The sequence below is a fragment of the Schistocerca piceifrons genome, chromosome X (genome assembly GCF_021461385.2).
Source record: "Schistocerca piceifrons isolate TAMUIC-IGC-003096 chromosome X, iqSchPice1.1, whole genome shotgun sequence".
In the NCBI taxonomy this organism is placed as follows: Eukaryota; Metazoa; Arthropoda; class Insecta; order Orthoptera; family Acrididae; genus Schistocerca; species Schistocerca piceifrons.
The window spans coordinates 71563664-71590230 of NC_060149.1; the positions used below are offsets into that span (position 1 = coordinate 71563664).

General features: G+C 40.7%; 1 protein-coding gene across 3 annotated transcripts in view; it reads right to left on the reverse strand.

Annotated features, from left to right (window-relative positions):
• Window positions 1–26567, reverse strand: part of LOC124723211 (glycogen debranching enzyme) — a 211486-nt gene that overhangs the window by 34810 nt on the left and 150109 nt on the right. For all 3 annotated transcript variants that reach the window (XM_047248399.1, XM_047248398.1, XM_047248400.1), the window contains exons 14-18: window positions 25634–25836; window positions 25250–25453; window positions 21244–21497; window positions 17616–17705; window positions 17356–17533 (exon numbers count right to left, since the gene is read on the reverse strand). In XM_047248399.1, coding sequence (XP_047104355.1) covers window positions 17356–17533; window positions 17616–17705; window positions 21244–21497; window positions 25250–25453; window positions 25634–25836 — 929 coding nt within the window. The remainder of the gene's footprint in view (window positions 1–17355; window positions 17534–17615; window positions 17706–21243; window positions 21498–25249; window positions 25454–25633; window positions 25837–26567) is intronic.

Consider the following 26567-nt stretch of genomic DNA (forward strand, 5'->3'; position numbering starts at 1 on the left):
GATCACTACACTTTCACCTTGATGATGCCAAAGAGCACCTTATTATGAAGTTATAGTGTTTGAATGTGGATGAATTCTTCATTTATGTGAGCTTTCATATCTTGTAACTACCTACAGTGAAGAGGTAGGATATATACAATCATAAATGTCATTAACTGCCAGTGGACCACAAGTAAATCACCATGAAATGACAGACACATGGCAATAATGAAGTCCAGGGATTCATTTTGAAAGAGGGCGCAAATTTAGAGCCTGAAACAAGTATGCCATTACCTTCACCCCTGATCACTATTGTCTGCTGTGCCATAGACCTCATGCATGTAGTCCTTTGTGTAGCATTACTGACAACAGGAAACAGATTTTGGGCATAATGTTTTATTGCTCTGTATATTTAAACCATTCTTTATTCTGTTACATGCCACCCACACAAAATCCATTCATCTAATGATTCCTTCATAATTTTGAAATTATCACAAGCAGGATATACCATCAGATTACTAAATGCACACTGTTGAACAGATGATGCAAGAGTCAACCATATACTACGGTTAGATTTCATTGCTCAAAATGGAAATGTTACTTGACTATAAATGGCAGACAAGTTTTATGTGATCCAGACACAGAAGAAAGATGAAAGACTGTTTGTCTGTGAGGCACTTATGAGCAGAGACCTAACACAGGTAACAGCAGTCCAGTAATCTTTATGCATTATTACATTTACAATAACTCATCCATTTGTTGTGGCATTAAGAAATAGTAATGCAGAGCTTCCCAACAGATGAAATATACATGCTGGTTCAGGAGAACTGCACAGTTTAGAAATCAGGATACAGGAAGTGGCAAACTAAAACTTTCAAGTGGATCATAAAGCATTCATGGATTGCTCTCATGAATTGTCCTCATAAGGAAAGGGTCTGCTCCACAGCTCAGTCTGGTATCACTCACATTTCATATTAGCACACACTCCATCATGAATTGAAACCCTAATTCCAGTAATAATGGGTCCTGGGAACGTTTTTATATGTACTTCCTTTCCAATGATTAGTGCTTTACTTTCCAAAAGGATTAGCACTATCACAGATCGTACAACTGCGAGAACTAAAATTAGTTTAATGACTGTTTCTCTCCTGGAGTCATGACCTGGACTACAAATGCATACGGTTGTCATTAATCAGCAGCAGGATTCCAAGGATCACTGAACTTACCCCTAATATGGTACAGGACCCTCTGTGCTACATGACATTATTAAAAGGTCTTACAGTTCACAATTTCCAACAAAGCAATACACACCCACACACAGTTAGGTTCTTCTCATATCTCTGCAATTCACACACCTGGAGCCATCAACCTCAGATACAACTGACTGTACATTCCTTGAAACTGTTTCAAGGATAGCATTGAATCTTCTATAATTGGCATTCATATGTTAAACTGTTATACGAAGTCTATCTGGAAGTAACTGCTAGAAATGAGCTGATATTTTTTGCTCCAACAGCTCTGTCATTATATGCACCACCATTTTGTCCCCAAGTTTAGGTTTGCAGAATTTGGTTTCCAGTGGAAAAACTGCCAAAAGCTGATAGACACTATTGTTTCAGGGATTTCCACATGAGTGTAACTATTCACATCTGGGCCACATATTGCTGTCATATCTTAATGCCACAGAGATATGAGAATTAAATGGTATTTTTCAAGCCATCTGTTTGTGTTACTAGTTAGATTCAGATTACAACTAAATGTTGGCTGAGGAGAACTGCACAATTTTAGAAATTATTACAGATGGAGTAGTAAACTAAAACTGTAAACTGGTGACAAGAAGTGTAAAACATAACTTTAGTTAGTCTAGTATTATTTTATTTATTCACTAGTTAATTATCTGGGTTTACTCATGTATGGGGCCTTTTAGAAACACAACATCAGCAACATGTACAACAAAATCACTTTCATCAAAACATGTGGCTATTGTTGTGGAAGCAGCAGGAGTCACCGGTGCTACAGCACCAGCAGCTCTTGTAATACCTCACTCCGACTCACATTTTACCAATTTCAGCATTCTACTGCTGCTGAGAAGAAAAGGTCACCTTCATCACATTGTCCAGATGGGACATGTCACACGTCCCATCTTGCCACATGCCACATATCACCATCTTGACAACTTGTTAACTTTATGTGGCCTTCAGGTTTTTCCTCTCCCTTCATGTTTGACAAGCTCAACATTATTTTTGTCTGCTACTGCCACAATCTTGTTGTGCTCAAGTGGTTATATTTATTTTGAGCACCAAAGAATCGGATCAATCACATGTACTTGACTGTGAGGCCCAAGTCAACTCTGCCAATTTGTCTATGCCAGTTCTGTGCAATCTATCTTACAGGGACAGCCTTGTAAGGGGCCACATGGTAAACATGTCTTATATGAGGGCCAATGCTCTAGAAATGACTGACTGCCTCTCAACACTGTCTTGGCCATTGCACAATATTTACACTCAAGGTTTGCAATGACACTAACAGAAAATGTTGTCTTCACACCATCACTGCTTTGCTGACACTGCAGTTCACATACACTTGGCCAACACCACCAGTGGAGTCTGGTCTCGTCATACTGCTCAGACTGTTTCTGCCACCACAATCAAGTGGCTCACTCTCACTGCCAAGCCTCTCTTGCTGATTGTGACTGACAGGTACAGCTCTCAGTCATGTGTCACAGTCTACACAGGCAGACCTCTTGGACACACATGTGATAAAGCAGCAGGAGCTGTCATGTGACTGGTTTTTGTCATATCACTAGGTTCCAATCTAGTCCAGCGCCAGGAATTTGACAGTGTTTATTGGTGCTGACATAGGGATTCTTGGGTTTTTCAGTTCCTCTAAAACACTGTTGGTAAGTCACCTCATTTGTCAATCACCTATCCCAGTAATAGGTAATACCCTGATAGGTAATACACTGATCATCCAGAACATTATGACCACTGACCTACTATTAATATAAACCTGTCCAGGCCATAGCAGCATCACCTGGTGAGTAAAGAATGCTAGTCAGACACATGCACGTTGACTGTAGTATCAGTGAAAATGCTGTCCATGTGTAGAATGGAGAAGGTGCATGTTCTACCTGAGTTTGACCGAGGGCAGATTGTGATGGCCTGGAGGTTTGGCATGAGAATTTTGGAAAGTGTACAACTTGTCGGGTGTTTGAGGAGTGTGTGGTGAGTGTCTTCAACACATGGTGAAACCACATCCAGATATCGTGGGATCGGGTGGCCATCCCTCATTACAGTTGTCGGACGTTCTAGGGTGAGCAGACTGATAAAACAGGACAGGTGGTACACACTGGTCGAACAAACACAAGACTTTAATGCTGGGCAGAGTACAAGAGTATCTGAACACACAGTGTACTGAACACTCCTAACGATGGGCCTCCACAGCCGAATATCCATGCTTGTGCCAATTTTAACACCATGACACTGGCAACTACGACTGAAATGGGCACGTGACTGTCAGCACTAGAGGTTAGTGCACTGGCAGAGCATCACATGGTCTGATGAATCCCTATACCTTCTTCATCATGCCAATGGGAGGGCACGAATCCGTTGCTTTCCAGGGGAACAGCTCCTTGACACTTGTACTACAGGATGGAGACAAGCTGGTGTCAGCTCTATTATGCTCTGGAGAACATTCACATGAGCATCCATGGGCCCAGTGGAGCTTACACGAGGCTCCGTGATGGCCAAGTAGTATTGTACACTGGTTACAGACCATGTACACCCTTCATGATTATCATGTTCCCCAATGGGAGTGGCACTTTTCAACAAGATAATGTGCCATGTCACAAGGGCAGGAGTGTGATGGAATGGTTTATGGAACACACTGGCAAGTTCCAATTGATGCGCTGGCCCTGCAACTCACCAGATCTGAACCTGATTGAACACATCTGGGACACAATTGAATGTGGTGTCAGAGCTCATTGCATCCCCAGAATGGGAATTACATAACTTGTGTGTGTAGATATGGTGCCAATACCCTCCAGTGACCTACCAAAGCCATATTTTTTCAATACTACGATGTGTCGCTGCTGTTACCCATGGCTATTAGGTAAGTGGTCATAATGCTCTGGTTGATCAGTGTATAAGTTGATCATGCGCCATCTCAGGTTTGTGGCAGTCAACTGCGACGATGTGTGGAACACATCTGGCTCGAGTCCCTTTGATAGCTTTTACTATTGCATCATAAACTTCATGCAGCTGGTATCAGAAGTTGTCCCATTTTGAGATATAGGTAATATCTGCATGACAATCCCTTTCTTATTAGACCAGGCTTTAAGTTATACTACAGATTTTGCTACTCAGATCACTCTCAATATTGGTGCCATATTTTGGTTTCAAAGGAACAGTACTGTTCCTGTATGCCATCTGTGACACAGTGAGAGTATAACCCAATAGCCTTGTGTCTAGAAATTTTGCAACATATCCTATACACAATGAATCTTTCACTCTGCAGCAGAATGTGCACTGTTTTGAAACTTCCTGCCATACCATAACTGTGTGTTAGACCAGTACTCGAGCCGGAATGCAGGAGAGAGGTACTGACAGAAGTGAAGCTGTGAGTACATGTTACAGTCATTCCCAGACAGATCAGTCAATATGGGGGTTCAAGTCTCAGTGTAACAGACAGTTTTAATTTGGGATGAAGTTTTGTATCCTATTCAGCTGCTGAGAGATCCCAGCCATCACTGTCCACAAACAGTCGGGATCTTCTGCTCATAAGGAGATTTCTAAGTGCCTGTCGAAACATAAACTGTCATCGACCATACGAATTGGCACATTCTGCAAAGTTGTTTTCTTATTTCACTAGTGGTGATTGTGTATCTGAAATTAACTTCATGGAAGCATATTTCCAGCTGCTTCTTTATGAGAATTCACGAACCTTTATAGTAATGAATACCCCCATTTTCATTAGAATCGTTGACTGCTTTTCAGTACTTCCCATGTTTAGTGTTTCTTGGAACAGTTATTACGTGATATTCCCTGCTGATTGATCTATGTTGACGTCATAACTGTTATTTGTAGAAAGCAAGCAGATCACCTTTGTAGCCTTCAATGTCTGTTAACCCTACTACAGCATATCACCATCTTTTGCAACTTGCAGTCAGTGTTTAGCTAACTTATTAGCAGAGCATTCCAAATGCAGTCACATTTGTCACATTATTAAATGAGCAGCACAAAAATGATGCACAATTTGTCCTGACACTTAAAGTATGAGGAAACATTTGATTTAGTCACATGTTGCTACTCTAAACTTTGCGTTTAGCAGTTTCACTTTGAAACAGCACTTTACACTTGCTTCTTCTTATGGCCTTAGTGCATAGCTGTTTCATAAGAACAGATGATTTGGGAAAGCCACTACCTGATTCTTGGAAAATTTTTTTCTCCAGCTAAGATAAATACTGCAAAATCAAGTAGGAAGTTCTTTCCAACAATTTTAGCATTCATATATTTTATGAGTCTCTTTTTAGGGCCACCTTTGAGCTTTTCATGTGCTAAAACAAGCTGTTCCTAGTGATGGGCATGTATGTGCACCACATAATGGCTGCACTGTTTTAATCTATTGCTAAGCAGCTCCAAGTAAAACATCTCTTCAGCCATATTTTAGTAAAAAAGTAATACATGAAACAATTCCAAGAAACACAAATATGTCTTTATTCATAACCCTCTGAACAATAATGGAAGTAAGCCTCTCATAACTTCACATGTAATAAGACAAAAGAATCATACAGAAGGTGCAACATAAGCAAGATACAGAACAATTGATGTGAGCAGTACAAACTAAAAGAACAGAGTGAGAGTGAGTCAGCACTGCTCCCCACGTATATAGGTGCGAGTCACCGGTAGACCGTGCAGCAGAAACATTGCTGTGTGCATGCTTCCTGCAGGTGGACCTCTACTGGTCGGCCCACACCGATACAGTTGGTGGTTGATTTAAGTACACATGTGTGGCAACACTACAGTTGGCACACTCACACTCACTCGCAGTAGTAGCAGGATACAGCACACCTCTCCCTTGTGCAAAGATGGGACTGAGGCAAAAGAGGAGATGCCCATGGCCCAATGAGACACACATTCATCAGATCTGGAATGGTGGCAGGCAGTGCTGACAGCAGGGATGGGACAATGTGCTGGGCCAGAGCGTGTTGAGACACGAACGTGCCCGAGGGCAGTGGGTCCACGTGGCGCCCGATGACAGCACTAGGGAGGAGAGTGCCATTGCCATTTCTGCATCATCATCAGCAGGCAGACCCCAGTGTGGAGGAGATGGGTGTGGACTCACCGGCGATGACAGCAGAGGCAATGATGGCGAGTGGGCCGACGGAGATGGACGACCAAAACAGCAGACTGCAGCAACGGATCTGAGGCCAGAGGAGGACCAGTGCCCAGCACCAGGAAGCGGGAACCCCAGGACAAGACACATGGAGGGGGCAGCCAATGGGATGGGGACACCTCCACAGCAGGTGACGACAGGCTTGAGGTGGAGGGTGGCGGGGGAGGCTGCGGCAACAGGGGCCATACCTGTGAACTGGTACTTTTTGTGGTGGTGAGTGGGGATGCAACTGGTCAAAGCAGTGCACTGGTGACCAAACCCTCAAGCCCACAGCAGTGATACTGGTGTGAAGTGGCTGGAGGAACCCAATCGTGGCAGGTGTTGTACAGCCCATGTAGGTGGAGGAGCAGGCGTGGCAACCAGCCACCAAGCAACTCAGCTCTCCCATAGTTGTGAAGCAATAAGCATTCAGAAAATTGAGAAGGGTGACATCTGGTGAAGATTGCACAACAGACTTTATCATTTGGAACTTGAATGGGCACTAGTCATTCTGCCTTGCCATTTGATTGAGGGTGGAATGGTGGAGCAGTAACATGATGAGTAGCGTGACGGGAACAAAACAAATGAAAGGCTTGGCAAATGTGTAATGGGGTCCATTGTCAGAAAAGAAGGTACAAGGCAACCTCTTAATAGAAAAAAACTCACAAATGTATGAATTGTGACCTCAGCTGACATCGACACACACCGGAGAATGTAAGGAAACTGGGAAAACGTATCTACAACCAAGAGCAAATACGAATTCGAGAAGGAACTTGCAAAGTCAACATCAATGCATTCCCCTGGCTTGTATGGAGCAACCCACGGGGACAGAGACTCCCTGGGAGCTGCCTGTTATCAGGCACACTGCTCAGAAACTGCACCAACACAGACAATTTTGCCATCGATTCCTGGTCAAAAATCATATTTCCTAGCTAACAGTTGAGTACACGAAACTCCCCAATGGCCCTGCTGGAGAAGACATAGAACCTCACACCATAACACAATGGGAATAACTATGCTGGGAGAGAGGTCTTCCATGGACAACAGCAAAACATAGTAAAAAACAGAGAGGCGATATCGTAAGGAAAAATAGTTCCACACAGGGTCTGAAGCCTGACCTTGCAGTTTATCTGGCCAGCCCTGTTGAACAAACTGAACCACCTGACAGAGAACTGGGTCAGCATCAATGACAACTGATATGCATGAGCTTGTAATTGGAAAACCCCAGACTGTGGCCTGCATTACAGTATTAAGATGGAAGCAAAGCAATTCTTCACAATCAAAGTCAAGATCAGGACCCACAGGAAGGTGGGACAAGGTATCCGCATTGGCATGTTTAGACACAGGTTGTAAATGGATTTTGTAATTGCATTGAGACAAGAACAGCGCTCAGTATTCTAAGCAGTACGCTGCCCTGTCAAGCAAGGAAGTGTGAGGGTTAAACGAGGAAACCGAAGGTTTATGGTCAGTAATAAAGTGAAACATGGAGCCATACAAAAAAAACATAAAATTTCTTGAGGGGACAGACTATGGCAAGAACCTCTTTTTCCACTTGAGAGTAACCCTGCTGGGCTGGAGTGGGAGATTTAGAGGCAAAAGCAACAGGTTGTTCAGAACCACTGGCATATTGGTGCACTAGGACCACACTAAGGCCATAATGTGAAGTGTCAGTTGCCATCTTTGTGCTGGTCTGGACAAAAGATAGCTAAGAGGGGGCCGAAAATAGCTTGGTTTTCAACATTTGAAAAGCACATTCACAATCCATACTCCATCAAAAAGGTACATTCTCACGTAACAAGGCATGCAATGGGTGGGCCAACTCCAGCAGGAATTTATGGTAGTAAGCTACCTTCCTTAGGCAGGCCTGAAGCTCCTTCATGGACATGGGGCAAGGCCTAGACATAACAGCAGAGATGTGGTCTGGCAGAGGGCAAACCGCATTCCATGTGACTTCAAACCCCGAATAAACAATAAAAGGTTGGAAAAAACTGAGATTTTGTGAGGTTACACCATAAGCCTGAGGACTGTAAAACAGAAAACAAAGTGCACAAATTTTGCAAGTGATTGGCCACGGAGGAGCCAAGATAATAAATGCAACCCAGGACAGTCTTAGTCAATTGCTCTAAAAATCACTTGAAAATAGCAGGGCTCCTATCAACACCAAAAGGAAGGAGCAAATATTGATAGAGACCACAAGGAGTATTCAGAACCGGAATTCGTCAAGACTCTTCATCCATATAAACCTACAGGTATGCTTCAGTCAAAGCGATTTTAGGAAAGTACTGGCCACTCGATATTTTCACCTACAGTTCCTCCTGGTGTGGGAGAAGATATATATCCACAGTCGAGACTAGTACTGAAGCCTCCACAGTGGTGAAATTTTCCTGACGGCTTCTGAACTACAACCAGCAGAGGTAATAACCATTCACTAGCCATAAGAGGTTGCATCACCCCTAGAGACTGAAGTCTGTCCAATTCTGCTTTCATCTGACATTTCACGGTGACAGGAATAGCACGTGCATGACAAAAATGAGACCATGACAAAAATGAGACCAAGCCAAAAAGACCAAGCCATGGATTTCAAAGAAATATGAGAAGAAAAATTTGTAGCATACCCTCTACCTTCTGAAAACAAATCTGAAAACTCCTCACATGGTGTTTCCGTGTGTGTGTGTGTGTGTGTGTGAGAGAGAGAGAGAGAGAGAGAGAGAGAGAGATCTGATGGATGCCCAATGGCGAGCTCATCAGTGCCCTCACACTTATAAAAACAAATGAATGTGGAGATGAACTAAAAGTGTTGTACATGTATGCACTCAAAATGACCACACAGTCACTCTGTATCACATGCACTCTCACATGCACTAAAACCAATTAGGAGGAAAGAGAGGTAATCAAGAAATTAAAACACAGAGAAAATTTAACATGGAGGAACTAAAAGAAAAGCACAGGGAAATATGACTGACTTACAAAAATCTAAGATGAGCCAGCCACTCTTTGACACATTAAGAACATCTCCTTAAATTCTTGTTAAAAACATTGGACAATTCACAAAACTTTAAAACCCTAACCACATTCGTTTGAGCATTACCTAAAATAGATGGCAAATCTGCCACAGTACGCTGGTCGGCAAATAAAATGCAGTCCAATGAAATGTGGTGCACTGTGAACTGCAGGCCACAAGTACCACACATTGGAGGGTTCTCTCAGCAGAGTAAGAATCCATGTGTCATACGTCTGTGGCCTATGAAAAGACGAGGAAGAAGGACTTCATCCCACTAACATGGCTGGAAGGAAGTACTCCACGACTGAGTTGTGGGCTTGATGACACGGAGCATGTTATTGGTCACTGCTAGCCACTCGTCTACCCATCAACACATGACTTTGTACCTCAGCAGAGAGGTGATAGCATGCAGGGGGATAGCACACCAAAATACCAGAGGATCACAAAACGCCTCCTTGGCTGTTCAATCCATCCTTTCATTCCCCGTAATTCCAATGTGCCAGGTACCCAGCACAAAGACACCTCCTTCTCCAGTTGTTGTTGTTGTTGTTGTTGTTGTAGGAGGGCATCCTGGATATTCTGGGATACTGTATCTGCTGGGTAAAACTGTTGGATAGAGTAAAGAGAGCTCAGAGAGTCTGAGCAGACAAGAAATCTAACACCTTATCTGCTCCAGTGCTTGCAAGACTGCATATAATTCTGCCTCAAAGATGGTAAATTCTGGAGGCAGTCTGACCTTGAGGACATGATCCGGAAAAACAACAGACCAATCAACAGAGTCCCCTTGCTTAGACCAATCCATAAAAACACCTACATGGTCATGGTATTCAGATGTAATATCAGAGAATATTGGATTAAAGATGGAAGCAGGAGTGCTATCTGTCCTGTACCACATCCAATCTAAAATCACTCTAAGCCCTCCAGCAACCAGGGTGGCAGGCAGTTAAAACCCTGGATTTGGGGTCATACTGGCTCCACACTGAGTGACTCCAGCACACATTGCATGCGAATTCCAAATGGCATTGTGGCTCATGGACAGTTGGAAAAAAGGCGTTCCAGAGGTGGATGTGCAACAGTATGGTGTGTGGGTGAAGTTGGAGCTGCAAAGAACTTACACACCTGTCGCACCATGAAGAGCTGGCACCAGATGGTAGGTGGTAGTTCCCCCACTTCAGCAGAGATACTAAGTATGGGACTGATCCGATAAACACCCGTGGCCAGCTGAATCCCCTCATGATGGACAGCATCAATGATATGCAAGTAAGAAGACATTGCTGACCCATACACTGTGCAACCATAGTCCAGCTGGAAATGTACAAAAGCCCGATGAAGCTGAAGGAGATGCACACTGTCCGCTCCCCAAGACCTGTGGCTAAGGCACTTGATGATGTTCAGTGCCCCCAGGGTTCTGGCTTTCAGGTCTCACAGGTGTGGTAACCATGGCAATCAGGAGTCAAAATGAGGCCCAGAAACGCACTGTGTCTCTCAAATGTAGGATGGTGTCCCCCATATTCAAGGCACGCAAATTAAAAAGATGATGAGAATTACTGAAATGAACACACACTTATCTGCAAAAAACTGAAAACCCATCTTTGCAGCCCACTCCTCTAATCGCCGCACTGTAAGTTGCAACAGAGGGCTCACTGTTGCAACACTGGAGGAGGAAGGAAAACAACAAAATCATCTACAAATAAGGAGCACTGTAAAGGACTTCTTACCATAGATGTGATACTGTTGATGGCTATGGAAAAGAGGGTAACACTTAAAAAATTGCCCTGAGGAACACCATTCTCCTGCTCAAATCAATCAGACAGTGTGTCACCAACTCAAGTCCTAAAAAATCTCTGAGACAGTAAAGACCATATGAAGATGGGGAGGTGGCCACAAAAGCCCCATTGATACAGTTGGGTGAGAATACAACGTCTCCAAGTAGTATCGTATGCCTTACTTATATCGAAGTATATGCCGATACAGTGATGCTTACAGAGGATAGCCTGCTGAATAGCCACCTCTAGGAGGGTCAGATTGTTGACAGTGGACCAAAATCTCCAGAATCCACACTGAGAGCAGCCAAAGAGTTGCCTGATCTCCAACAACCAGACCAGATGATGGTTAACCATTCGCTCCAGGGTCTTTCCTACGCAGCTCATTAAGACGATACTCCAATAACTACTGGGACACATGCAGTCCTTTCTTGATTTGAGGAGAGGTATCAGAATTGCCTTTCCAGAGCAGTTGTAGATCGCTGGAGACAGGCTGTCAGTCCCAGCATCATGAGCATCTTTCCCACAGTTCCCGCGGATCTCTTCACCTTCACAAGTCATGGTTATATGGCCGGAACACTGGTATTTATAGCACTGCATAGGGTTTGGAATATAAGGCCAAATGTTAAGTTGAAGGAACCCCACCATAAGATGTTCAGGCAGTGTCAGAGAATTGAATGTGACAATGAAAGTGGCAGTCTTTTCAGTTGTTCCAGAGAGAGTGTGGCAGATATGATACGCAAGTTGGGATGGAAGTCATTAAAGCAAAGACGTTTTTCGTCTTGGCGAGATCTATTTACGAAATTTCAGTCACCAACTTTCTCTTCCAAATGCGAAAATATTTTGTTGAGCCCAACCTACATAGGTAGGAATGATCATCAAAACAAAATTAGAGAAATCAGAGCTCGAACATAAAGGTTTAGGTGTTTGTTTTTCCCGCACGGTGTTCGGGAGGGGAATTATAGAGAGATAGTATGATTGTGGTTCAATGAACCCTCTGCCAAGCACTTAAATGTGAATTGCAGAGTAATCAAGTAGATGTAGATTCCTGTGTGTTTGTTGCTCTACATTGATTATTGTTAGTTTCAACCAGCAATGAGCCATTACACAATCATTTCATAGATTTTAATATTTCCAGCAAGGCCTTCCAAACCCTTATGGATATAAAAGGGGGACACTTCAAATTTCCCATTCTTCCTCTTTATCACCAGAAACACATTGTTATTCATGAATCCATGAGCCCTGTTCCTGCAGCCAAAAGTATTCTTATTATCAGGATGACTAGCCTCTCTCATTCTTTTGGATGAATGGGTCTGAATACTCTCAGGCAGAACACCTTTCCCACTGGGAGGAGATGATGATTTTGAGGGTTTCACCTCGGTCCCATGAGCAGTTAGGGAAATAAGGGTCCACTCAGACAGTCTCGCATGCCTGAGTAAGCCTTATACAACTGACGTGTGGCAGGTTCCCCAGAGGTTGCCCGCTAATGGCTGTTCCACCTCAACAGCCATGCAATCCATCAGCATGCAGCACACCTCCATATCAAGATTTTATAGAGGTTTACCCCGTCCTCACAATCCAGGTGGTCAAGCCAAGATCCCCACTCCCTGAGACACACAACGTTACACCACTGCCTGGTGCAGTGGTCGCTAAAGCATGCCCAGAGATTACGATGACAGGGAACTGGCGGTGTTTACCAGTCCCCAGCTCAGGAACCCTGGAGTCGTCAAGCCTGCACCCAGCAAATCAATTCTGAGCCCCTGAGGGCCACAGTGATTGGACATAAGGTGAACTGCATTGGTGATGGAAAATCCAAATGCCTGAAATAAATCCAGCCCGAACACATTCTCAACACCAGCATCAGCAACCACCAAAAATGTAATGGAGTGAACTACTGATTTGTAAGAGGCAGAAGCGATAAATTGTCCAAACAGTGGAATGTTCTGTTTGCTATAACTAACCAGCTTCTGTGTGACTGATGTCGAAGGCAGTGAGCCTAAACTCACATAGGTTTGAGAATTCAATTCACTGCAGCACTTGTGTCGACCTGTAGCTGGAGCATTTGGCAAAAAACACTTAATTCAATGGACAACTTGGCAGAAATTACAAGCATTGGAGACACAAAATTTATGTCCATGTCCATATTCTTTGGTGAACGACACATGGAAGCGATGTGGCCTTTCTTCTGGCAAGCATTACAAGTAGCTTAGCACTTAGGGCATGTCAAATGTTCATGCCCGACAAAACAGAAAAGAAAAGATGGAAACAGAGAATGCTGAGGCTGGCACTGTGGCAGTCGCAGCTGTGTGGGTTGGCCTTGATCTGCTCGGCACTGGGCCCACATGTCTACTGCAACCACTGCCACTTCCTTATGCAAGCTAGCTGTCGTCCTGGTGTAACAGCACTACCACATCATTCCACACTTCAATTTGGTCACCTGCTGCCTGAGAAACTTCGAAAGATTGTGCTATTTGCTAAACTTCTGCCAACATGGGGTTTTCACAGAGTAAAGCCTCCTGGTGCACTTCCTTGTACAGAGCTAAACAGATAATTGTGTTGCACTTCAAAGAGTCTGCATAAGAGCTTTTATGTGGCATCAGTAATGAATTGACACTTAATGGCTAAGGCCGTGAAGTTTGGCTGACCACACTCTGTATGACCGGTTTGGTTTCTTGCAGCATCAGTGGAATTCAACTTGTGCTGCTATGACATGCATTCATTTGTGATGGAAGTTGGACAATAAACTGCACATGTAATCAAAAGTAAGAGCTTCCTGTTCTCGTAAACGGGCAAGCTGACACAGTAATTGATACACCTTAGGTAGAATCCATGGTATGAATAATCCTTTGCGCAAATTCAAGTCTGTCACACCAAAAGCCAAAAAATGCTGCCTGAGTCTTTTTTCTTCAGCTTCCAAATCCTCAGCTGAATCATCATACAGAGGATAAGTGGGTGGATTAGACTGATGGAAAGGTACCCTGTCTGTTAATGGAAGCCAACAAATTGCTCACTGTCAAAATAAGCTAGTCAGTCAGGGCCAGTAGCACAGCATCCATAATGACTAAACCTGATGAAACTGCACTTAAAGACTACACACACGGAAACCAGTCCACCCTTGTCACCAATTGTGTAGTAACCAAGTAGTACATGAAGTGGATCCAAGTAACACAAATATGGCTTTATTCATAAACGTCTGAACAATAATGGAGATAAGCCTCTCCTAACTCCACATGTAACAAGACAAAAGAATCATAAGAAGGTTCAACAGAATCGATGCAGAGAACAACTGATGTAAGTGGTACAAACTAAAAAAACATAGAAGAGTGAGTCATCACTGCTTCATGTGTATATAGGTGAGAGTTGGCAGTAGATGGCATAGCTGAGACTGCCGTGTGCGCACTTCCTACACATGGCCTCTAGTGGCCAGTCTGTGCTGATACAGATGGTGGTCAATTTACGTACACACGCACAAAGACTTTACACTTGGTGCATTCACACTCTCGTACACTAGTAGCAGGATACAACACATATCAGGGATCGATGACCGTAGCAGTCTGGTCCCTTTACTCCCACTAACCAATCAACCAACACATATCATTCACCATATGAATGATGGCATCCTAGAATGTCTACCAGGGGGCTCAGAGACAGGTTTGACGATTTTACTGAGATTTTCTGCCAGGATGAGCATCTGCCCCCCATGACCCTGACTACCAGACACCACATCCTGAATTTTCTAACAATGCTTCTGGCTGATAGTCATTTATGAAATGTCGCATTTCCTCAATATTTTCCAAGTGTCTTTGTCTCAGCAGACACAACCAGTCACACTTTATCACTGTGGAGAGTAAATTCTACCACTTCATAATATACAGGGTGTCCCATTTATCTTGACCACCCTAAATAACTGTCTGTCCATATTTAAATTACAAAATGTTTCAATCAAATGTTCTCTAGGCATCAGGGAGACATCAATCAGCATGATTGCCTTCATTGTAGCTTTGTTTTTTACAAAGATATGATAGTAGTATGACTTTTTTAAATGGCACCCTGTATTTTTTATTCAGTAATTCATTTCCTCTCCTAAAGACCTATTCAAAAATGTATCACAGAGTACCATTCACTCAAACACAACTTTATTAATTATATAACACAACATTGACATTGACATTCCCAGCATTTAGTGCAGGTACTCGGGGTAACGGAACACATCCACATGCTGATATTGACAGAGGACAAATATAAACATAAGCAGAATGCACACCTGTCATTCCATCAACCATCATCAGTTGAAGAGTTGTGTGAACAGAATGTACACCAATTAAGAGAAGGAAGAAATGCTACTCATCTATAGGGAAGGTAAGTTAGCAGAACAGTAATTTCAATACTGTTTTCTTATGTACGGGTACATTTAGTACAGTAGTTTAGTCCTTTTAAAGACTGTTGTGTACATTAGGCATACAGTAAAGGCTGTCCTTTCTACAAACTGCATCGACATAACATCTCTCTTATTGTTGTGTTGAAGGTAGGTGAAATGCTACGCAGGCAGTGGAACTGTACAGAGAACAATATCCTGACAAGAACCCACCTTCCTGATGGATGTTTTCTCATCTTGTTGCAATGCTTCAGGAAACAGAAAGGTTCAACCCATGACAACACACTTGCACAGATGAAGCTGCTGATGTTACTATTCTTGCTTCTGTTGCTATGAATCCACATGTGAGCACACGACAGCTTGAACACAAGATTGGCATTCCTAAAACCAGTGTACATTGTATTCTTACACATCACCGGTTCCATCCTTACCCCCTACATCAAGAATTGCATGGGAATGATTTCCAGAAACACGTACAATTCTGTCAGTGGGCACAGCAGCAAATCCTCACCAACCTGAACTTCTTCTCCAATGTTCTGTTTACCGATGAATGTTCCTTCTCAAACACAGGATAGGTAAATACAAGGAACATGCATTATTGGTCCAGCAACAACCCATGATGGCTTAGACAGGTGGAACATCAGAATCAATGGAGAATTAATGTCTGGTGTGGGATGCTTGGTACTACAATTATTGGCCCTTACTTCATCAATGGTAGTCGAAATGGCACAGCTTATGTTAACTTCCTCAGACAAATTCTTCCTCCTCTTCTGGATGAAGTGCCGCTAAGAACCAGAACGTTTATTTGGTATCAACATGATGGTTGTCCAGCACATAATTCCTTGTCTGCACATTGTGTTCTGAACTGAAGGTATCCTGCCAGATGGATGGTCGAGGAGGAACAGTTACTTGGCCTGCTAGGACTCCTCATTTAAATCCTCTGGACTTTTTTCTTTGGGGATGCATTAAAGATGTTGTCTATCATGGTATTCCAACAACTCCAGAGGATATGCAGGAATGTATCATGGTTACTTGTAATTTTCTTCAGCAGGCAGCACTGGAAGCAGTAAATAATTCTTTCATTCAACGAGTGCACCAGTGTATCGGTGTCCAGGGTCACCGCTTTGAGCACCTTTGAATTTTCTGCTCCTGGGCAATGGTAGAGTAGAGTCAAAGTCAATTTTGTGTTATGTTTTTACTTGGTTTTCATTTGTTTTCAGACAACTCCAGCAAATGGATGAGTTTGTGATCCCGAGCTCAAAGTCAATGTTGTGTAATGTAATTAATAACGTCATGTTCCAGTAAATGGTACACTGTGATACATTTCTGAATAGGTCTTTAGGAGAGGAAATGAATTACTGAATAAAAAATACAGGGTACCATTTAAAAAAGTCATACTGCTGTTCATATATTTGTAAAAAACAAAGCTACAACAAAGGCAATCATGCTGATTGATGCCCCCTGATGGCTAAAGAACATTTGCTTGAAACATTTTGTAATTTGCATTTGGACAAACAGTTATGTAGGGTGGTCAGGATAAATGGGACACCCTGTATAACACCTGTTTGATTGAATGCCCAATCATCTGTATGAGTTCTGTGGCTTGGTAGGTAAATGGGTAGGTGATTAACTACAAATCAAAAGGCTTTTAGTTTGAGTCTAGCTTGCTCTCAGAAGTTTATACTAGCACTCAATGCAAATAATATTTCTGGCAAAGTTTGTATGAAGCACAAATAAATTTTGATATTGCTCTTCTAAGCAGTATGTACTGCTTCTATCAAACAACAGCTTTTACTACAGTGAATCTTGAAGCCATACTTAGCAGCTTTTTTAAAATACAACTCTATATACATTCATAAACTTACAATGACATCAGACTCCATGCTTGGTTTAGTAAGCGCAAGTATGTCAGTGAAATGATGACAGCAAAATAACTTGGCACCAAATAACGTGGAATTTCTTTTAGAGGTGCCATGCTCTTCTCCAGCCACAGACCAAGTTCAATAGTGCCCGAGTACTGTTTGAGCCGATGAGAAATATAATCTGAAATTGGAATGTATTACTTTGAGTGACAGCACATTTCTTTGCACTCTCAGCATTTGACAATCCTGAATAAAGGACTTACCTATCATCCAGTTTCCTTCCCGTAGATTGTTACAAAATGGATGTCCAAGATCATTGATTGGCGTTATATCACAAAGCAGTGACATAAATCCTGTTAAAATGAGGGAAAAAAGATGTCACAAAACTCAAAAAACAACATCATAAATAACAGAGCTGAGAAAGATATCAACTTGGATTTTTTGTGTTAAGTTATTAAGAGCTGATTTTTAATCCCTGAGGAAACCAAAGGAATGTATTAATCAGACTCTTAACAAATAATTAGGCAGGTTACTTTTTATGGCATTCGTGTCAAGAATATATTACTCACTCAACAGTTTATGGGAAAACAAGAGTTCTAAGTCAACTATAGTTAATGCAGTACATCATTAAAATGCATCTGCTTCCTTTTATAAAACAGCTTTTCAATACAGCTCCTCTGAAATCCCTGCGTAAAATTTAACAAATAATAAGGCAGATTACTTTTTATAGCATTCGTGTCAAGAATATATCACTCACTCAACAGTTTATGGGAAAACAAGAGTTCTAACTCAACTATAGTTAATGCAGTACATCATTAAAATGCATCTGCTTCCTTTTATAAAACAGCTTTTCAATACAGTTCCTCTGTAATCCCTGCGTAAAATTTGTAGGTTACCAAAATGTTATATTGATAGACACACAAACAAACACACAAAATTCAAGCTTTCGCAACCAACTGTTGCTTCATCAGGAAAGAGGGAAGGAGAGGGAAAGACGAAAGGATGTGGGTTTTAAGGGAGAGGGTAAGGAGTCATTCCAATCCCGGGAGCGGAAAGACCTTAGGGGGAAGAAAGGACAGGAATACACTCGCGCACACACACACATATCCATCCACACATACACAGACACAAGCAGACTGCTATTTACAGAAAGATCTAATGAACAAAATTATAAGATAAAACCAATGGTAAATGGCCTCTAAGACCATGATATACATCCCTCGTGTCAAATGTTAATACTCATCAATATACAATATCTATTATATCTGAGTCCAGGAAGGATTACAGTAACCAAAAGACTGTTTCTTTTGGAAACCACCTTAGACACAAGAACTAGAGTGATGCATGCTGTGCTCATGACACGAATGAAAAACACAACACATTTATTAATAATGTTCTTAACTTACTTGAAAACTATATCAACTAAAAGTAACCCAGATGAGACCAAACTCTACAAAAAAGCCATGGGTTACTAAAGAAATAAATGTATCTTGTAGAACAAAAAGGAGACATCTGTCTATCAGAGAAAGCTCTGATGTTGTTGCTGTCATTGATTACAAGGCATACTGCAAGTTACTGGAGAAACTAATATAGACACGGAAGCAAATGTTTTACGAGACAAAAATAGTCACATCAGGTAATGAAATAAATACAGTATGTGACATAGTGAAAGAGGAGAGGTGATGAGTAGCAGATGGCTTTAAGAGTAAATTATACATTGACAACAGGTGGATGCAGTGTTGCAAAACTTTTTAAAAATCATTTCATAACTGTAACTGAAAAGATGCGGTTGTCAGGCTCAGTGGAAGCTGTCATGGAATATCACAGGCTACCCATCATAAATAACTTAATAATATGAATACGGCCCTCACTACAACGGAAGTAGTAATACCTACCACAAAATGCTTGAAATAAAAACAAAAGGTTTAGTGGTTATGATAAGACACTTACAAACTTTATTAAAGAGTCTTCTTGTGAGTTTAGTAACACTTAAAGTTATTTGTGTAACTAGGTGCCTGTCCCTGGAACATTTCTTCACTCGCTGACATATGCTGTAATTAAGCTTCGGCATAAGAAAGGAGATAAAGAAATACCATAAAACTACTGTCCAGTTTAACTTTTTGCCAGCATTCTTGAAAATTTTAGGAAAGGTGATATACAAGCAGACACTTAATCATCTGACTAGGAATAACATATTGACAAAATCACAGTTTGGATTTCTAAGGGATTCTTATACTGAGAATGCTATTTTCACATACATCAAGAATGTATTTAATCCATTAGACAATAAATTAGAAGTTACTGGTATACTGTATTACCAGTCAGTGGTATTAAACACAATATCCTCTTAAATAAATGCAACATTATATCACACCAGAAAATGCTACAAAATGGTTCAAATTGTATCTCTCAGACAAGAACTAAAGAGTGTCAATAGGAAAAAAGACTTCTGTATTAAGCTATCGGACATCATCCAAATGGGATGTGGTGTAACACAAAGTTCTATTTCAGGACCCTTAATTTTTATATTACTGAACATTCATCAGTAGCAATAGCAGATGCCAATTTTGTTTTATTTGGAAATTATACAAATATTGCAACAAATGTCAAATCAAATATAGTGGTAGAAAGAATGGCTAATGTAATCTTGCAAGGATATTAGTAAATCATTCCTAGCTAATTCTGTGCACCTAAACTTTGAAAACAAACATTACATGCCAATCAAAACTTGTAACAGGTTTCCTCCCAGCATATGTATGAAATACGGTGACAAGCAGATGGAAAAGGTTGACAGTCAAATTTTTTGGAATTAAAAATTGATAATAAATTCATCTGGGAGCAGCATACAACAATCACATTACTGCTGAAAAACTCAAATAAATCTTTATTTGCAATATGGATGTTGTCAGATACAGTGGTGTAAACATAAAAAAGCTAGCATATTTTGCATACTTTCATTATGTAATGTCAAAAGGGATCATTTTTGCGGTAAATCAGTAAGACAACGTATTTTTTGAGCCTAAAAGCATGGTGTGTGAACTCAAGAACATGTAACTGAGGCATGTTCAAGAAACTGAGAATGCTAACAACTTCTAGAAAGTATATTTATTTGTTAAAGAAATTTATCATCAGTAAAATATCTCACTTCCAAACCAATACTTCAGTTTAAAGGGATTTAATGGTAGCCAACTCCTTATATTCCACAGATGAAGTTTTTAGTAGAATCAACTCATTTTGTAAGTCTTATGTAAAAAAATGTTGTAAACTACTATCTGTTTCATCATGCTTGGCTACAGTAGCCTAATCAATGCCTTGTGCTCCTCAGTGTTCATACATTTAAATGTTTGTAACAAGTTTGATATTCCCTCTTAAATGAAAATGTGTTTCAGATATTTGACTTATTCCGCATACATGAGGACCATCATCTCAATACCCTGTAGATACTGAGCAACACACATCTCTGAGTCTCAGTTGACTGAAAATGACAAGTCATGAATAAGCTAAAAGAGTTCAACAGAGTCAATGAGTATTTGTTGTTTGCTATTTACTATATCCAATCCACAGTATAAATACCACTTGCTCACTTGACACTGGTTTTGAACAGGTAACCTGTATCAATGTATCACTGTTTGTTCATTTCATGTGTGAATGGGTGTCACAAACAAAAAGCTACTCTCTCCAACTGGGCAGTCTGGCTGCACAGAAGTGGTTCTCTGAAGGAAATTTGGCTAGTTGTCATCCTTTTTGATGAACATATCTGCTCAAAGCCTCTTCTAGTTATCTATCCTCATTTGGTGATTTACATTAAAAACTGAAATCTTTGTTATTTGGAAGCAAAATACATTAAAATCTATATTTAGACTAAAATGTAACAACTTAATTGTGCATTACCTTGCAAACCACAGTAAACCAAAGAACCAAAACCTGGGATGTTATACACTCCAATTCCTTTCCCATGATCCAGTTCCTCACTATCACAGCGGTACAATGCTTCATTTAAATCAGAAAGACTTAGTGATGATAGAATATTGCTCAGTTCAGTTGCTAGATCATGAGAGCTTGCATCTTGTTGAGGTAGCCTGCTCAGCCATACAAAATTTCGCAATTTTTTAATGGCCTCTGCTGCCTTGTTATGAAGTGAAACCCTGGAACATATTAATTTATTTTGATGTGAAATTAGTTAGTTACTTGTTTCCAGATGATAGTGAAGAAATGACTCAGATACAGATCAGGCTAAATTTTACAGATGGCAAACAAGAAAATAAAATTCATGTACTTTTGTGTGTTGATCATTTAATATAAGATATGTGATGAATGCAGAGCAGTAATATTAGATATTAATACGGAGTACTCATTAGATACCTGGAAATAGATTTTTAGTATTCTGCCACTGATTGTGTATAATGACCCAAAAAAAATGTGTGCACCTGTGTGCCTGTGAGAGAGAGAGAGAGAGAGAGAGAGAGAGAGAGAGAGAGAGAGAGAGAGGTGTAAGATATAGCCAAACAGAGAAGTACCAGAAACATTTGTGGACAAGAATATTCTCTGTAACTCTGTAACATCAATTTTCTACTACTTCTTCTTCATCTCGCCCCCCCCCCCCCCCAAAAAAAAAAAAAAAAAAAAAAAAAAAAAAAAAAAAAAATCAAACACACACACACCTAAGAATGACTTCTTGTAAATAAACATTAAAAAATATCTAAATCTGCAAAATTTAAAGATAAATAGTGACTGGATTGTCCATACCAGACAACAGCCCAGACTGTGGCCTTTGAACACTTACACATTACATTACAATTCACAGTGACTGTATTTCCATCACGGACACCTAATTAAGTGTCACTGAATAACTATCTGATAGTACAAGTACTCATTACATTCAGAAGTTCTTGTGCTTTTCAATGTCTAAGGCAATGGCAGCCCAGTTGGCTATTACAGTTTCTGTATTTATATTGTGCCTAATAAGGCATATAGGATTACTTCTCTACTTGGGAACTTGTTCTTTCTTCATGCACTATGGAACGGTCACTTCAGATGGCAATGATGACAAACAATTTTTGCTATGTTTCATCTCAGTCATTAGCAAAAATTTTGACATTTTCCAAATTTGTGTACTAATGTGCAATTATCATTTTAATATGACCATGTCACCACATATGTGACCCATCAACTGCTATTATTATTGCACCTCATGCAACGAACATAAGAATTCCTCTTCAAACTCTGTGGTATTGCCACACTACTGGAAATGTCTAACAGCCTTCCCTGATGCACCACCATGCTCGCAGGACTCTAGCCAGCAGTGCCATATGTTATCACTTGTGACTCACAATCTGAACACTTCGACCAGCGCTTCTGTGCACAGGAACTTTCAGGTGATATCCATGACCAGAACTTCTTACCACAGTGCTTCCACACACAGGGTCATTGTTTTACTTCAGCCTCCAGTTGTTGAGTGTTTTTTTCTCACTGTGCCTAACACATGCACAGCTTTTCCAAATTTCTTTCCAGTGCCTCAAACACACATACTTTGCCTGAATCCTTTCCAGTGTCTAATCCACACACATTCCTACCAAATTTCTTTCTAGTAATTAATTCATGCACACATTTTTGAATTTCTCTTCCTGTGCCTAATAAATGCATATTTTTACTGATTTTCCTTCTGGTGTCAAATTTACACACAAGTGCTCCTTTGTGCTCCTGACACACATTTTCAGGGCCACAGCACTCCTGCAGCACAAGTCACTCTTGTGTTCATCCACGTGCAATACATTCACCTACGAAGCTCCTGGCCTTATGGTAGTCTTTCCTCATTCTACACAGACTTTGATTATACATTTCAGTACCATGTCTTCTGGCTCTACAACAGCCATTCCAATGGGCTGTTTGTTTCAGATGTACATTCTTTTGGTTTCTGAACAGGTGCAGCCCTTTCCGCAGCGGCTCCCAACAACTGGGGTCCTGGACACTGCCCTTGATTGCTGCCGTTGATTCCCTTGGATCCCTTGTCGTCATGGTGGTTGGTTTTATTTTTCTTGTGGGAAGGAATATAGTGCTAGTCATCTCGACTCAAAGTAGCTGTAATGGTCACCCATCTTTTTTCCACCAGGAGCGAAGGGGGAGAGGGAAGGGATGTTGTATCCTACACACAGTCCATGAGCAATACAGATCATTGCTGCGAGTTGCCAAATCATGGGCCTGCTGGTGCTGCATTTTCCAGATATCAACAGTAGTAACACAGGCCAACGCAATGTCATCAAGGAACAAACACAGCAGTCCAGGACAACAACAACAACAACAACAATGGGTTGTTCTCATAAGAAACTATGGCCCAGACACCACTGCGACCAGTGGCGCCCGTGTCCCTGACACACAACACGTTCATCGCCAATAGAAGGTGAGAGAATCTTGGCACTACTGACATTAGCCAGGCCACATGCCTGCAAGTAATTCGCACCATGTGCATTCACTGCTATAGTACATATATGCTGATGCACAGCCACAGTGAGCCAGCTGGCTCTGAGCCACTGGACCAGGACCATTACACCATATGACTCTGGACTGAGTTCCAGCTGCTATTCCAGAAACACTTTGCCTTGCACCATCCCCCAGAGAAGGCAGCTGGCCAACCACATGCCTTTGCCTTAGTCCATGGTAGCTGAGGACTCTGAGCTTTGGAACTGGAATAGAACTATCATCAAATTTATCAGTTGTGTATGCCAGACAGCAGTTGATGCTGTGGCCCATTTGCACATAGACATTGGATTATGACTCAAAGTGATTGTATCGTTAATGCCAGATAGCAGTCCAGCTTGTGGCCTGTTCACACTGAGACAATACACTACAACTACAAGTGATTGTGTATCCATCAGGGACACCTAATAGAATGTCATCGGACAATTATCTGCCATTAGGAATGCTTGCTACTTTTAGTAGTTCTTGTTGTGCTTTTCAATGTCTAAAGGAATGCCAAGTCCAGCTGTCTATTGGCATGTCTGTATTTATACTATGCCTAATAAAGTATATAGTAATATAGTATGAAATGAACTATAATGAGCTGCTGGTGGACTATCATTACAATATATTTCACACAATTTGTAGCTCCAGAACTACATACAAAAGAAATATTCAAAGCAATAGTGTTACTTGTCTGCTTGGGAGCTCTTTTTTTCTACAAGCATCATGTCCAGTCACTTGACAAACAGTGCATTAAACTTTAGTTGCAGAACAAGTATGTGATTTGGCCAGTTTTGTTTGCTATCAGTGCGTAATCCCAGGTATTCTGAAGGACACTCTATCTAGCTGCTGGTCATATAAAATTTCTTCCATTTCCTCATCTTTGGAGGTTGTGTGAAACTTCATAAAGTTTATTTTACTGCAATTAACAGAAATGCTATTTCTATGAAATCAGCTCACAATATGCCTAAAAACCTTATTAGCTGATGCCTTCAGTTTGTCTAATGAATTATCCATTAGTACCATAGTGGCATCAGCAAAGGTGGTGAATTTACAATATTCTGTACAGAGAAGTAGACTGTTAATAAAAATAACAAAAGTAGGGGGATCAGAACTGAGCCCTGAGGCACTCGACTTGTGATGATATCCCATTCTGGTGATGTTGAGGCACCTTATCATCTACCAAATACAACTTATTGCTTTCTGTTTAGGAGACTGAAGTGTCTAACTTCAACAGCAGTGTCCATGCAATTGTATGTTCTTGATAGCACTGGAGAAGCTTTCTCAATTTCTGCTGTGTATAGCATTCATTCTTACATTAACATTCATTATCTCAGATAAAATAGTGAAAAATAAGTCACAACATTTCTAAAATGAAGATACAGTTTTGTAACAAAGGTGAAGTATTTTATTACAGCAACTGGAAAAAAAATCCACTTACTTGATTGCAACCACTGATCCAGGTTGAAAATTTTTAAAATTTATCTGTGTGACATTTGGATCACCAGAATCTCCAATTTGAAGCATCTGAGACTCACTCAATGGAATATGTTCCTTCAGTTCTACTTCATAATCCTGTAGGCCATTTATTCTCTTTTCATCTTTCACAAAGTTATCGTATTTCTGAAATCTACCCCCTCCAGACCTAAAGGAGAAAAATGTGTTAATAGTATTATTTTTTGGCAAATCTAATTTTAATCATGTCACTCAGATATATGTAATGAAAATGTAATCATTAACTACCTTCCCTGCTTGAATTTTGATGCAGAAAATTTATTATAGAATTAACATTAAACACAGATAATCTGGGATAGGATTTACTTACTTTGCATTCTTGTGGAAAAGTGATGCTTCCAAAATGACCTCATCAACAGTGCCTTCTACTCTCAATGGTTTTACAAACCCACGACTGAAATATGTGTCTGGATGCCGGAACGCTGTGTATGCCACCAAAACCACAGACTGATGGGTAGCAGGACAGTGCCGAGTAACAGCAACAATGTCAGCATCCATTTGATCAACAAATACCTGGAATATAGGTTAAAATAATGCTATTAAATATCTGAAATATATAAGAACAATAGGGGAATAAAAGTTGGATACATCAAGAAGGTTCAAATGGTAGGTTTTTATGTTATATATTTTTGTTTACATCTCCATTTCAGTGGGAATAGTCCTTCTTTGTACAAATAAGGTTACTTTGAGATAATACTCTGTTTTTACTATACTTTAAATGAGATGCTTTTGAGATTGTGGGATATTTTTAGGGTAATGAAATATTTTTAAGTATTTAGTGTTTTCATTATGCAAAAATCCATCTAGTATAAATACACACTTAAATTTGACTTGTGTGAAAATTTGTAGGGATGTGTGTAACATGTTTGCCTGATATATTCCAGAGAAAATGATTCATGTAATATTTGTTTCAGTAATTATATTTTTTTTTCTTTTGGTATTTAGTATGCCATTCTACAGGAGGGGAGAGGGTAAGTACACAAATACAACACTTTGTACTTTGCCAGTGGATTTGAAAATTGTATCCCCTGGACTAAGAATGTTCTGCTCCCATTTACCAATCTAGTAAAAAATCTGGAAAGGCTTCTGAGGTCTCCCATCCTATAGTACTTCATGTGACTTACTAGATTTGCACACTGAAAACACCAAGTGTAAGGGCATATTAGCTAGTGTAAGCTTCTCTACATTGATTGTTTCTTCACTTACACTTTACAGATTGGAGTTTTTTTAAATATTGTCTTTCA